Source organism: Zootoca vivipara, chromosome 17, assembly GCF_963506605.1.
Source record: "Zootoca vivipara chromosome 17, rZooViv1.1, whole genome shotgun sequence".
NCBI lineage: Eukaryota > Metazoa > Chordata > Lepidosauria > Squamata > Lacertidae > Zootoca > Zootoca vivipara.
The window spans coordinates 24,521,202-24,535,996 of NC_083292.1; the positions used below are offsets into that span (position 1 = coordinate 24,521,202).

General features: G+C 47.2%; 1 protein-coding gene across 1 annotated transcript; it reads right to left on the reverse strand.

The window, feature by feature from the left end:
• Positions 1-1,047: 1,047 nt before the first annotated feature.
• On the reverse strand, positions 1,048-14,560 carry RAB25 (RAB25, member RAS oncogene family). The gene is made up of 5 exons (XM_035098200.2): positions 14,236-14,560; positions 6,956-7,151; positions 4,012-4,205; positions 3,046-3,126; positions 1,048-2,282 (listed from the first exon to the last, which is right to left on the reverse strand). Exons 1-5 carry the CDS (start codon positions 14,273-14,275, stop codon positions 2,146-2,148), a joined length of 648 nt encoding a protein of 215 aa, XP_034954091.1. The 5' UTR covers positions 14,276-14,560; the 3' UTR covers positions 1,048-2,145.
• Between the last annotated feature and the right edge of the window lie 235 nt (positions 14,561-14,795).

The window sequence follows — 14,795 nt, forward strand, 5'->3', positions numbered from 1 at the left end:
GGTAGGGAGGGAAGGTCTTCAAAGAGCTTGTAACCCATGTTCTGGGTTCTTACTCTGTGTGAGGACCTGTTGCGCAACAACCTGTTTGCATGCAAAAGTTGTGCTCCCCTCCCTTGAGCTACAGCCCTTCCCCTATGAAAACGAATTACGCTTGGTGTCAAATCCCTCTTCTTTTTGGCAAGTCCCCAAATGCAACCAAAGTTTAAGTAGGTCTGCATTCACAACATTAATCCGCCATGATACCATTTTAAACCATAATGGCTTCCCCCAAAGAATTCTGGGAAGTCTAGTTTGTTCAGGATGCACAACAGGAATCTTAGGTGTCTCTGAAATAAGCACTTTGCTTCTTTTATTTATGGAATATTTTTCAATGTACAGTACACACCCCTACTTGTTTCGCTACATTAAGCACAGTAATAAATTTAAAAAATGCTCAGTCCATAGCAATTTATTTACAAAATATAATCTTTGTGTCTCTTGCTATATATACACACAATACATATATGTATAAATGTACACACACAATATACTGACAAATTTCCATTTCCACAAAGGTCTGGCTGTGTCTTTTGGATAGGGTAAATTTCGAAGTATCTCAGCTTGGTGATCCAAACATTCATGTTTCGGTATGGAGGCTGAACACAAAAGGAGTCACAGCCACAGAAAGAATTCTGAGCAGGGAGTCCAAGTGCATTGTGAATGTGTAACAAAAGAAATAAAAGTATAGGAGGTGGGGAATCTGAATTCCCTACTAGGGCAGTGCCTTTATTAGGCCAACTAAAATACCACAAAATAATGTGCAAGTTTTCAAGTTTCACAGAACTCCTCATCAAGCCAGATGAAGAGATATGGAGAACTCAAAAGCTTGCATACTATTCCATGACATTTTGGTTTGCGTAATAAAGGCGTTGAGCTGACAGGGACTTTGGAATAGAACAAAAGAATCTAAAAAGACCCCCATCAGGGATCCTTGCAGCCTCCTTGACACGCTAGCCAAGCTGGAAGCCCCCCCCCCAACACCAGGCCTTCCTCCTGCTTCTCCCCCCCCCCCAGCAATCTGTATTGACTGATAGAGTTCTTCTCCATGAAGTTGTATAACCCCCTTTTCAAGCCATCATCCATTACCACCTCCATCAGTTAATCACTTTTGTTGAGAGACTAGGAAGTGTCAGGGGAGTCTTCATAATACCCAAATTTCCTGCCCTGCAAAATGCCCTTCTTCCTACCTACCTAGTCATTCAACCACATTGGCACCATGCCCAGGGCATTGTGCGTAAATTCTGGTGCAAATTTTTTGGCCCCACAAGAGCTGCAGTAGATATCACATGCAGCGAAGCCCTGTTACCATGAAGTAAAAGCCACTGCATTCAACAGGGCTTACTCCTGCGTACACATGGTAAGCCTCACAGAAAGCCAGCAGGATTTAAGTTAGCACACGTTAAGTTAGCATACATTTAAAGTGCAATGGTGCCACTTTGAACGGTCGTGACTTTCCCTCCCCAAAGAATTCCGGCAGCTGTGGTTTGTTAAAGGCGCTGAGATTTGTTAGGATGCACCTCTTTCCCTCCCAGAGCTACAATTCCCAAAGTTGCTTGTGAAGGGAATTGTAGCTCTGTGCGGGGAATAGGGGCCTCCTAACAACTGTCAGCAAGCTTAATAAACTACAGCTCCCAGAATCATTTTGGGGAAGCCAATAACCTGCAATGGAACTTGCACTGCGATCCTATTTGGATGAAGAAGCCCTACCAGAGTTCAAAGGACTTCACTCCCAGCCAAGAGGGTACAGGACGGCTAGTTGTGATTAACTTTTGCAGGGTTGTGGCTACTGTTGCATTCACTATAGATTCGTGTCTGTATTGGAAGACAAGGCTGGGACATTGCAGGGTTGTGGGTAGTTCTTTTGTACAAGTACTGACCCACAAACATGGAATTCTTGATTCAAGATGCTTTGTCACCCCCAAACACACTATTGTGCTCCCTAGATTTAGGTAGCCGAGCCTGATCCAAAAAGTTTCCATAACTGCCCCCCAGGCTGCAGAGGCTACAGTGAGATGGACATCATCATCCGGAGTGTGGAATCCTCTCCCACCCACCAAATGTTGGCTTCCTCAACACGGCTGATGTTCCTCATGTGCGACCCTCACTTCAGAGGTTCAAGCAACAAGCTCGCTTCCCTTCCACAGCTTGAGAGGTGGAGGCTGCATCAGTGTGTTCGGCAGAGAGCGAAACAGTGTTGTCCAGGGGGCTTTTCTGCTTCTGTTTCTGCACTTTGTTGAAAATGTCTAGCAGACAGGAAGGAATAAATAAAGATGGTTACGCACCACCCCAATCTCCGAGCAGCGAGAGATTCCAGGCGTGCCCCAGGGGCTCACTTGCCTTGGAATAAAGGTGTCTTTAGGACAGATTGTTTTATTTGTACAGGTAACTCGCAATGTACGCACATTTGGCTTGTGCAAATCCAGCTTTACGTACTTGGCAATTAAATTTTTTAAAAAATTTTTTAAAGGGGAAGAATGGGGAAGATGTCCAGGTAAAAACCTTTGCCAATCCCACCCACCATTGCACCATAGTGCTAACTTGTGTGCATTATCAGCACCAATAAGCTACCATCTGGGAAAAACCTGAATTTTATGTTTTTCCAGACTGCATGGTTTACCTTTTATCTCCATGCGTAAAAAGGCTAAAGGTTTCTGGGAAACCTTACCTGAGAAAATGGGGAATGGGGGCTTAAAACAAACCCTTCTCCATAGGCTGCAGCCCCTTCTTGGAGTAAAGAACAAGTGACAGCAAGGAAGATCACTCTCCTTCTCAGCCCTGGCTGGGCCACTGCACATTTGGGTACCACCACCGCCCCGGCACCACTTTTCCAGTAGGGTGCCAGCACGGTGCCCCCCCCCGGACGCCACACCCCCAGAACGCGTGCCACGCCCCTGCGGATTGTGCGCCACGTCCCCTGGGGGGTGTCAGCCACGCCCCCTCCTGCTCTCTGCCCCCCGGTAGTGGAGCATTCAGCTTCACCACTGGTACCACCAGCTGATGACTGACCTCTCAAGATAGTTTCAAAAGCCAATTCAACATTTGTGGAGTCCAGTGCAGAGGTTTCCATAAAGAGTAGGCCGTTGTTTTCTGAAAGAAGAGAGAAGCAGTGAGACCCTATCAGACCTCCATTCATAGATCAGATCAGATCATCAATTTAAAACTGGGATTGGTAGTCATCTTTTTTTATTTCATGATTTATAAAATGCATTCAGAGAATACCAAAACAGTGGACAGAAAGATAATACAATACAGTGGTACCTTGGTTCCTGAATGGCTTAGTTGGCGAACAAACTGGCTCCCTAACGCCTCAAACACGGAAGCAAGTGTGCTGGTTTGTGAACGTTTTTCGGAAGCCGAACGTCCATTTTGGCTGGCGGCATTGTTTCCGGGGCCAATCAGCCAACCAGAAACTGCACCTTGGTTTGCAAACGTTTTGGAAGTTGGACGGACTTCCAGAACGGATTGAGTTTGAGAACCAAGGTACCACTGTACAGACAATAACGCAGTTTGTAGCCGATTTAATCCAGTGGGTTAATCAATTGTTAAAAGTATCTGCAATTGATCAGGGTGTAGATTTCATTTTTATATAGTGGCATTGCTCATTTAGTAATAAAACCCATTATATAAGTGTGCCAGTACAGATGGCAGGAACTATTTTAAAAGAGGCACTCCATCTGAAAGCTTCTAACTCTTCACACAAGTGCTGAGAAGGTACATGGGATGCTCCCTTATACAGTACCGAGTCAGAACATTAACCCATCTAGCTCAGTACTGTCTGCGCAGATTTGCAGAAGCTCTCCAGGGTTTAAGTCAGGAGACACTCCCAGCCCCAGCTGGATACGCTGGGGGGTTGAACCTGGGACATTCTGCATGCAAGGCAGATGCTCTACCACTGAACCACAGTCCTTCCCTGTGGTGGAGCACAAATCCTTCTCAGAGCCCGATGCGCGAAGCCACAGAGCTGCCCCCTACCTGCATACATCTTGGCTTCCTCTGTTGGGACCTCCCGGGCTTGGGTCAGATCTGTTTTGTTGCCCACCAGCATCACAATGATGGTAGCTTCTGCGTGGTCATACAGCTCCTTCAGCCAGCGCTCCACCACGTCGTACGTCTGGTGCTTGGTGATGTCAAAAACCAAGAGGGCTCCCACTGCGCCTCTGTAATAACTGAGAGATCAGGACAGGGTTAAGAGAAGGGCGTATGAAGAACTAGCAGCAACAACAAGGAAGCATGGGTGTCCTACGATTCCTTCTCTTTTCTTTGGAAGTCTCAACATTATTTCTTAAATGAGGTGCTTGATTACAACATACATTTAAAGCGGGGTACAGTGTCACTTTAAACAGCCGTGGCTGCTTCTGCCCCAGAGAATCCTGGGAGCTGCAGTTTGCTAAGGGTACTGAGTGTTGTGACTACAACTCCCAGAGTCCCCTGGGAAGAGGGATGGACTACTGACCCACTTTGAGAATTGTAGGTCTGTGAATAGGGGCCTCCTACCAACTCACAGCGCCCTGTACAAACTACAGCTCCCAGAAATTAATTCTTTGGGGTATCACAGTGCTTTAAATGGTGTGAAGGTGGCCTATGTTGGTTCTTCTTTCTGCATCTTCCACCTTAGATCTCACTTTTCAAATCACAGTATTAATTAATTTGCACCCAACATAAGGTGACCAGTTATGCGTTACCAAAAAGAAAAAGAAAAGAAAAAGAAAAAATATAAAAGAGGTCAACAATTTGCATAAAATTTGTATGTGGGGGATTTATATCTATGGATGAAAGCTTACAAATAATTGCTATACTTTAAACAGAGATATAGAACACCTCCCGATAGTGGGGAAGACAGCGCGAGTGAGTGGTGGGTTTGCCTAGTCTGCTAACCACTGAAAGGTAACTTCAAAGCTCCTGCATCCTTTTTTTATGGTCCCTTACTTTTTAAGCCAGTCTTGGACTGGACAGCCAGGCAAGAACGTGAGGAAGGTCATGAGCAGAGCTGGTGAGGGTCCCAAGGGCCGAACAGAGGTGCCTGGAGGGCCGCATAGAAAATCAGAATCACAGTTCGAAGGGTAGAGTTCGAAGGGACTACAAGGATCATCTAGTCCAACCCCCTTCAATGCAGGAATAATCAGAAAGGCCTTGTTCACAAGTCCCATTGAAATGTCTTTACTTCAGAGTTGCATTGACATGCACACCCTACCCTTCCTCCACAGAGGTAAGAACAGACTCTCATGTAGGCAGGAAGGCTGCTGTTCACTGCTGGCCGCACTCAGATTTCGTTTGCTACCTAGAAGTAGTTTGGACGTCTTCCAAGCATTACACTACGTTTATCCCAGCAACAGATTGCTGTTGACAAAGGGAGGTGGACACCCATAGCAGAACAGGAGGAGGCCATAAGGTCTAGAAACTTGAGCGACCTCACTCAATGCTGCAATGTCATGAACTTAGCTTTCTAACCCGATTAGAGAATCTCTGCAGTCTACTAATTAAAAAGAAAAACAAAACAAAACATGCAGAGAGTTCAAATAAGTAATAATGCTTAGCAATTAGAACTTCCAAGGGTGTAGCCACGTTCATTGTCTTCATTACAACACACTAATCCTGTATTATCAGGGCATCTTAAGAGGCTGACCACTTTTAAGAGTTGCTCTTCCAGAGCCTACTTTTGTCAGGCGCATCTGATGACACAGGGCTGGGTCCGTGTCCGCTCGGCTCACATTGATCTTATTATCTTTAGGGTGGCACAAGTCCTTTGTGTGGTTTTTAGCATTTTAATACCAGCGGCGTTGGACTGCAATCATATTCATTTATTTAAAAAGCTTCTGTGCTTGCCCTTCATCAAAACAGGTTGCAGGGCGGGGTGCAACAATATAGATAATATTTTGGGTGTGTCAGGAGCTGCCCTGTCCTTCTGGTCTGGACACGGTCACCAGCCCTGATCTGGGGAGTGGGGGGAGAGAAGAGCGCTTCCAGTGATGGTAAAAAACACAGAAAATGCCACTGATGTCACGTGTAGTTTGCTTTTTCCTCCTCCCTCCCAGTCCTTTTTCCTCGTGTGTGTGTGTGTGTGTGTGTGTGTGAGAGAGAGAGAGAGAGAGAGATGGCAAAACTCACTACAGGCATGTGGCCCCTGGAGGGTTGGCTCAGAGGACGTGGTGGAGCCTACATTAGCCCAGTGGGGCATGTCTGAGAAGCATTTTGAGGATAAAATCACTTGCATCTACCAGGACCTCAACTCTGCTGTTATAGCAGACAAATCTCAAGAGGTTTCCTCTTGGGTGTTTTAATACGGTACTGTGCTTGTGCGTTTAGGAACTGTTGCTCCTGTGTTATGTTCACAAGTTTTTTTTTTTTTACAAATTATATGTATCTCAAGAGGAACATCATTTGGGGATACTTTTATATATTTTTAGATGAGCACTAGGTCGTCTTTCATTGCCGTTTTAATACTTCTTGCTTCTTAACCTGTTTTTAGCCTGTTGTCATTTTAACTTTTTGAAGGTTTTAAAGTATTGTTCATTTTTTCTTATTGATAATATTATTGATTAAACTGCACTGAAGTTTTGTTTTTGATTTTACAATTACGGGTTGTATCCATTTAATAAAATTAATTTATATTTTTATTCTGTAAAATGTTGGAGATGCTTTGGTGTAAAAAGCAACTAACAATATCAACCGCTGCTTTAGTGTAAACATGCACAGGATTGGGGGGCTGAATGAGCATGCAAAGCACTTCCCTTTACAACGGTCTTGCAATATGACCCAATGTTATCCCAATGCTGCAGAGGGGAGAGCTGAGACTTGTTCAAGGCTGCGGATCAGGTCAGTGTGGATGTGGCGAGATGCAAAGGGAGGGGGGGGATTCCCAGTCCGCAGCAGAATCCCTCCCAATAACTTCTGCCCCACCAGCCCCGCCTGTACTTACGCTGAAGTAATGGCCCGGTAGCGCTCCAGGCCAGCCGTGTCCCAGATCTGCGCTTTCACCAAGGCATCTCCCACCAGGATGGTACGAGTGGAGAACTCCACCCCAATTGTGGTGCGGCTGTCGTGGTTGAACTCATTGCGGGTGAACCGGGAGAGCAGGTTGGTCTTCCCGACTCCCGATTCTCCAATCAGGACCACTAAGAGAGAGGGAAGGAAGGAGTGAATGTGTTGCATTCATTAAAAAGTCTAGGTGCAAATGCATTTATTTATTTTATGAATTGCTTCCTATTTAAAAAAACAACACACAATCGAATTGATGTAGCAATAAACATCACCAACAAAAAAACACATATGAAGCCAGTGCTTTTCTTCTGGTGGTGCACAAGAGTCCGCAGTACCGGCACATTTTTTTCAAGAAGAAAAGCTATTTCATATATAATAAATTCAAAGCCAGTATGGACACAGAATGGGTTTAAAATCTTGACATAAACAGCTGGCCCGGCAGTTTGGCACAAAATGGCACACCGCTCCCCGCCATCAGGGGAGGAAGAGTGAGTGAAAATCTATCCCAAACAAGTGGGGAGTAAAGATCTACAGTGCAATCTGCTGCCCCTGTGGATCCTGCCGTCTGAGGTGACCGCCTCACCTTGCCTCATGTGTGGGCCGGTCCATGATCTAGCCCAGCATCCTGTTCTCACAGTGGCTGTCCAGATGCCTGAGGGAAAACGGCAAGCAGGATTCGAGCGCAAGCAGGATTCGAGCGCAAGAGGACTCTCCGCTCCTGTGGTTTCCAGCAACCGGTATCCGCACCATACATTAAAAACACTATGCTATACCACTTTAAACAGCCATAGCTTCTTCCCCCAAAGAATCCTGGGAGCTGTAGTTTTTTAATGGTGCTGAGAGTTGTTTGGAGACCCCCTGTTCCCCTCACACAGCTACAGTGCCTCTTCACAGGGAACTCTGGGAATTTTAGTTCTGTGAGGTGAAAGGAGGAGGGTCTTCAAACAACTCTCAGCACCCTTAGTGAACTACAGCGCCCAGGATTCTTTGGGGGAAGCCATGACTGTTTAAGATGGTATCACAGTGCTTAGATGCATGGTGTGAATGTGGCCGTAGAGCCTAGCCTTTTGCAGTGCATGCATCATGGGATGGAGTGGCTCTGGCAGCCCTCCTTAGGATAAGACCTGGGGCTCTGCAAAGGTTCCCTTCTTTGCCTGAGAGGGTCCCACGTCTTGCCCTTCAGTAGTGATGTGATGCTCTTCTGGCCGCTGGCCACTCACCCAATTCACTTGCATTATTTTGAAGGCTGCTGCCAGGAACCTGCCAAGTGCTCCTGAATCTCCATTTACTGTATTTATAGCTGTGATTTCACGCCCTGAAGACTTTGCAACAATTAACACAGCACATTTTCAATCTCTGCAGGAAGGGCAAATACAACAGGCCATAATTCACACAAGGTACAGTGTCCTGCAGCTCCACCAGGAAACCCAAACCTGGTAGGTGTCGCTGCCTTTGAAGGCTGGGGAAAGCTTCAACAATTGTAGAATAACTATGTTGGGCTTCTCAGAATGGGATCTGTGGGCTGCTGGTGGCTTGAAACCTCCATTCAGAGGGATATGGAAAGGTTGCTGGACTGCCTGCCCTTGTCCCTGTGCTGTTCATTTGTTTGTTAGGATGATGACGGTGATTGAGATCCTACCGATCAGGGCCCAATTTATTTTTTTATTCATTACATTTATATTCCGCCTTTTTTCCAAGGAGCTCAAGGTTCCTCCTAGTTCCTCCTTCTCCCCATTTTATTTTATCCTTACAAGAACCCTATGAGATGGAGCTGTCTATCAGCTCCATCTGGTACGTAGGCTGAGACCCTACCTGCCTGCAGACTGTCTCGCCAGAGTGGTGCATGCTCTAGTTATCTCCCGCTTGGACTACTGCAATGCGCTCTACGTGGGGCTACCTTTGAAGGTGACCTGGAAACTACAACTAATCCAGAATGCGGCAGCTAGACTGGTGACTGGGAGCGGCCGCTGAGACCACATAACACCGGTCTTGAAATATCTACATTGGCTCCCAGTACGTTTCCGAGCACAGTTCAAAGTGTTGGTGCTGACCTTTAAAGCCCTAAATGACCTCGGTCCAGTATATCTGAAGGAGCGTCGCCACCCCCATCGCTCTGCCCAGACACTGAGGTCCAGCGCCAAGGGCCTTCTGGCAGTTTCCTCGTTGCGAGAAGCCAAGTTGCAGGGAACCAGGCAGAGGGCCTTCTCAGTAGTGGCACCCGCCCTGTGGAACACCCTCCCATCAGATGTCAAAGAGAAAAACAGCTACCAGATTTTTAGAAGACATCTGAAGGCAGCCCTATTTAGGGAGGCTTTTAATGTTTAATAGATTATTTTATTTCATTTTTCTGTTGGAAGCCGCCCAGAGAGGCTGGGGAAACCCAGCCAGATGGGCGGGGTATAAATAATAAATTACTATTATTATTATTATTATTATTATTATTGGTCCGGCTAAGAGCCCAAGGTCACCCAAGGCCGAATGGGGATTTGAACCCTGGTCTCCCAGGTCCTAATCCAACCCTCTAACCGCCACACCGCACTGGCTCTCAATTTATCAAACTTACCAAACAGGCTAACATGTAATGTGGCAGCCATAATATGTGCTTAAAAAGCCAGCCGGTATCTTTACTATGGAATTATTTTTCCATGTTGCTAAACAGCTGGGCCTCAATGACTCTTCCGCCAGTTTCATGGGATGGATCAGAGCGTCCGGCTGTTAACCAGAAGGTTGGTGGCTTGAGCCCCCCGAGGAACAGCTGTGGGCAGGATTCCTGCATTGCAGGGGGTTGGACTAGATGACCCTCGGAGTCCTCCAATTCTACAGTTCTGATTCCCATTTATCCCTTTGCTCTCTGTGTCAGCTCTTCGGAAGCCTCAAATCACAGCTCCTATGAGCAAGAATCCCAAATCGACTCTTGCCAACCAAGGCAATACTACAGAGGTCCATTTTCTACTTTTGCATGTTCCGTATTTTTCCATCTATTTTTTGGGACTCAAAATTAAGAAAATGCTCTATGCACTATCCGTGTATAAGACGACCCCTTATTTTAAACTTCAAAAAATTAGGAAAAAATATAGTCTTAGGCATGGAAAAACATGGTAGTTTTTCACATGGATTCCTCTGCACCTCAGAGCCTATCACGGGCAGCGGACGGGACCTCAGGCCTGAATGCGGACCCCCAACTCTCTCAGTCTGTCCCTCTGAACTCTCCTCCAGACCCCACGCCTCACTGGTCTTGCTTCACACCCTCCTAGACTGTTTTCCTCTGGCTGGAATGTGTCCTTGAACTGTGATAAGGACTCATTTGCCTGGGTGGAGGACGGAGAAGGGTGGGTGAGTGTGAGGAAACTTGCCAGTGCTATTTTTCTAGAAAAAGAGGTGCCAGAAGACACCATAAAACACCTTCCTTGTTCTCTAATAATGGCAACGGTGCCCACCTGAGAGGTGCCTGAACTGAGTTCTGGCTGAAAAAAAGCCCTGGATTCTCAGAGGTTCCTGGGAAGAGGAAACAGGATTCTTTTTTGGGGGGGGGGGAGGAAGCCATGACTGTTTAAAGTGGTATCATAACACTTTAAATGCATGGTGTGAATTGAGCCTTCTGCAGGCAGAGATGTGGTCTGAAGCTGGAGAAAAGGGGGTTGAGTTATTTATCTGCCAAGTACCACTGAATCTGTGTCCTCCAAGCTAGAATTTAAACGCTACCATCTCAGGGATCATGTTTGCTCCTTCACTGAGCAGCTGCAGATTTATGAAGGCCAAATATTTGTTTTGGTTTCTGAGAAAACCGCCATCCCTTATGCTGTTGTTTGTTTGTTTTTACTGCCTAGATGGGAGTTGTTAAGAGAGCTAGAAACTTGACAGTTGGCATCACTCTGCTTGCTTTTCCTAACCAGTGAACAGATCAGGGCTGGTTTCTGGCTTGTGGGTGCCCAGAACACCAAATTGGTGTGTTGTTGTCGCTCAAAAATGCTCCAGGCACTAGGGGAAAACATAGTTAGGTAGTTAGCGGGAACTGTTATAACAGGGACAAGGAATACTTTTCAGCCTTGAAGGCAACATTCTCTTCTAGTCAACCTTATAATGGCCACATGCCAATGGTGGGCAGGGCCAGAGGCAAAAGTGGGTGTGGCAACAAATGCAAATTCTACCTTTGTAGAGTAGGCTTGTTTCAGAGCTTCTTATCCCAGCAGGAACTCAATTCCAGCACATTCATGCACGTTCATGCTAACTTCCGGCACCTAAGTTTCTAGAAAAACAGCACTGCATACATGCAGATGCAAATTCAGTGTTTGAAGACAACTGTTTTCCATTGCTGCAGCATTTGCAAGCTCTAATCCAGGGGTCCCCAGACTTACCGTGCGGCGGGCCGGTGCCCGCCGCGCCGACCGTGCGGCCGGCCGGAGGGCAGGGGAGTGTGCGCGCAGCGGGCCGGAGGGCAGGGGAGTGCGCGCCCGTGCGCATGCGCACACGCACACGGGCGGGGGAAAAAATCGCCGAAAATCGCTTGTGCGCATGCGTATGGGCCTCCCCCGACCCGGAAGTGCACCAGAAATGACCTCTTCCGGGTCGGGAGAGGCCCATACGCATGCGCACAAAGGATTTTTGGCGATTTTTTGCCGATTTTTTAGATCGTCGCTGCGCCGCGCGCTGTGAGAGCGGGCGGCGGCAGCGGGCGGCGGGGGTCGTCGCGGGCCGGATTGGAAGGCCGATTGGGCCGCATCCGGCCCAGGGGCCGTAGTTTGGGGACCCCTGCTCTAATCCTAACTAACCTGCAGGTGAACTCTTGCAAAGCTCAGCTTGCAATGCGGCAGAACTCTTGCAAGATGCACCTGCCTCACTGAGCAGGCGAGCTGTGACAAGGCTTCTATTGAAAGGGGTAGAGTGCATGGCTTTGCAACTTAACTCAGCTCTCCTCCTGTGGTTGATGGGGAAAGCAAAGAGTCACATGCTTTGAAGTACCAGGAAACAAGGAAAGAGAAAAGCAAATAATCAAGCTGCAGGGAGGAAACAGATCCTATCACTACCAACAATAGTCACTAGGAACGCAAAGTTTGGCCAACTGATGAGTTGCATTAAAATGAATACAAACCTCAAGTTTTTGGCCCAAACCTCGTAGCAATTTTACATGCTTAAATTATTTAGGGTTAGGGTGTGCAGTGACTGCCATCTTAGAAGACGCATTCCTGCTTCTCTTACGCAATGAGGTATTTGCATACATGCTATACCTTCAAAGCACATTCTTTTCCTCAAAGAATTCTGGGCACTGTAGTTTATCCCTCAGGGAGTTACAATTCCCAGCAACATTTAACAAATTACAGTGCCCAGAATTCTTTGAGGCACTGTATGGTGTGCTTTAGAGCTATATAATGTGCACCATTTTTCGCAACTGCTTTCAAATACAAATATTTTGGAAATCTGTTCAGGATAATCTGTCTGATATGTTAGGATCTCATATACCCTTAGAAGTTAGAACCTAAAATATTTCTACTTGGTAATCATCAAGAGATAGTGTTCCATCTTATAACTGCTGCTACGATTAAAGGTAAAGGGTAAAGGGACCCCTGACCATTAGGTCCAGTCATGACCGACTCTGGGGTTGCGCGCTCATCTCGCATTATTGGCCGAGGGAGCCGGTGTATAGTTTCCAGGTCATGTGGCCAGCATGACAAAGCCGCTTCTGGTGAACCAGAGCAGCGCACGAAAACGCCGTTTACCTTCCTGCTGTAGCGGTTCCTATTTATCTACTTGCATTTGGATGTGCTTTCGAACTGCTAGGTTGGCAGGAGCTGGGACCAGGGAGCTCACCCCGTCACAGGGATTCAAACCGCTGACCTTCTGATCAGCAAGCCCTAGGCTCAGTGGTTTAACCCACAGCGCCACCTGGGTCCCTGCTGCTACGATTATGACAGCTAAAAATGGGGGGGGGGGAGTACATGCAAATATATTGGGAGGAAATAATAGTAACAAAGATTAAATTAATTTATTAGAAAAGAATACATACAAATCAGCCTAACAGATTTCTGGGAAAATTAGTAATTTTTGTAAAGTTTTGGAACATTTACTCTAATGATAATGTTCAACTTTACGCTGCCTTCAACCTGTTGTAACATTGTGAGTATCACTTTACAGATGTTGAATCTAAAATTTTAAAAGCATAAAAGGTACAGTGTGTACACAACTGCGCCTTTTGTCCTTCAGTTTATTAAGCTTTAAATGTGTGCAAATTTAATCAACTAATGCGGGCAGACTTAATCAGCCTTGATTCTTTAAGACAGGCACTCTTCAAGTGCCATATGGGTGCTTGACAAAGGATACTCAACTGCAGCCCAAAGGTGTGAGCCTATTTGTCCACTATTGTCTGGACTGACTGGGGGAGGGGTTGTGGCTCAGAGGGAGAGGCAGGCACCTGTTTGCATGCAAAAGGTCCCAAGTTCAATCCCCACTGGGATCCCCAGGGAGGACTGAAAATACCCTCTCTGAAACCCTGGAGAGCTGCTGCCAGTCAGTGTCCGCAGACTGAGATGGACCAGTGGTTTCTCACCATCACCCGCCCTGACCCTTTCCTAGCTGCAGATGGCAAGGCTGGAACAAGAGAGCAAATAAAGGGTTTGACTGCAGAGCTACAGCCCCTTCAACTCATTGCCCTACCTTAGGAATTTAGAGTGGACTTCAAATACCTGAAGGGGTGTCACATGGAAGATGGAGCAAGCGTGTTTTGCTGCAGCTTCAGAGCGTAGGACCCGAATCACAGAATTGTAGACTTCGAAGGGACCAAATGGATCATCTAGTCCAACCCCCTGCAACGCAGGAATCTTTTGCTCAGTGCGGGGCTCGAACCCACAACCCTGAGATTAAGAGCCTCATACTCTGCCAGCTGAGCTATCCTAGCGTATTACCGGTAGATTTCATTTAAAAGAAAGCACATTCTGACTCAACATCAGGAAGAACTCTCCGACAGTGAGAGCTGTTGGACAGTGGGACGGTCTTCGCTGGGCTCCCTGCAATGCAGGGGGTTGGACTACTAGATGACCGTTGGGGTCCCTTCCAGCGTTACAATTGTACAATTCTATAAATCCTCCCATAGCTTTAAAAAACAGGGGCATTTGGGGTCAACACACAGCTTTCACAGCAGTCCAGAAAACCCAGCCAACAGTTTTTTTGGGGAAAAAAGGAATTGGGAGGTGGGGAGAGAGAAAGAGGCAAAAACAAGATACTCACCTTTAAAGACGAAGTTATAATCTTCCTCTGAGGTCCCCATGGCTTGCTGCCCTCCTGGACCCACTTCAGCTGGAGCAAAGGGAAGGACCAGGAAGGAGGGAAAGGCTAGGTTGCTGTTTGTTTGTTTTTTCTTTTGCAGAGAAACCCCAAGTTTAAAGCAGAAAGCGTGGGGGAAGAAGGGAAGGAGGGGCGGAAAGGAGCGATGTTCACCTGTGAAAGAGAGGCTCTTGTTTGCAATGAGGGCAGATGGGTGGGGGACCCTTTGAACAAGGGGGTGGCAGGGCGGGAGGAGTAGGGAAAAGCCGTGCCACCCAGTCAAGGCAGGTTAAAGGTGCAGCTTCGCCTGACTCAGTGGGGCGTGGACTCTCTGCCGCCGCGCAGGTTGAACAGGTAAGGGCTGAGCCCAGCCCCGCCGCGGCACCTCACCTGGGCGGGTGTCACCTGAGCGGAGGGACTCCTCGTCCGCTTCCCCCTGGGCTCGCGGTAAGGTCAGCGGGAGGGGGAGGGGTGGGGTTAGGAGGGGCCACTGCCTGTTTCTCCAGACAGGAGCTTGGGTCTTT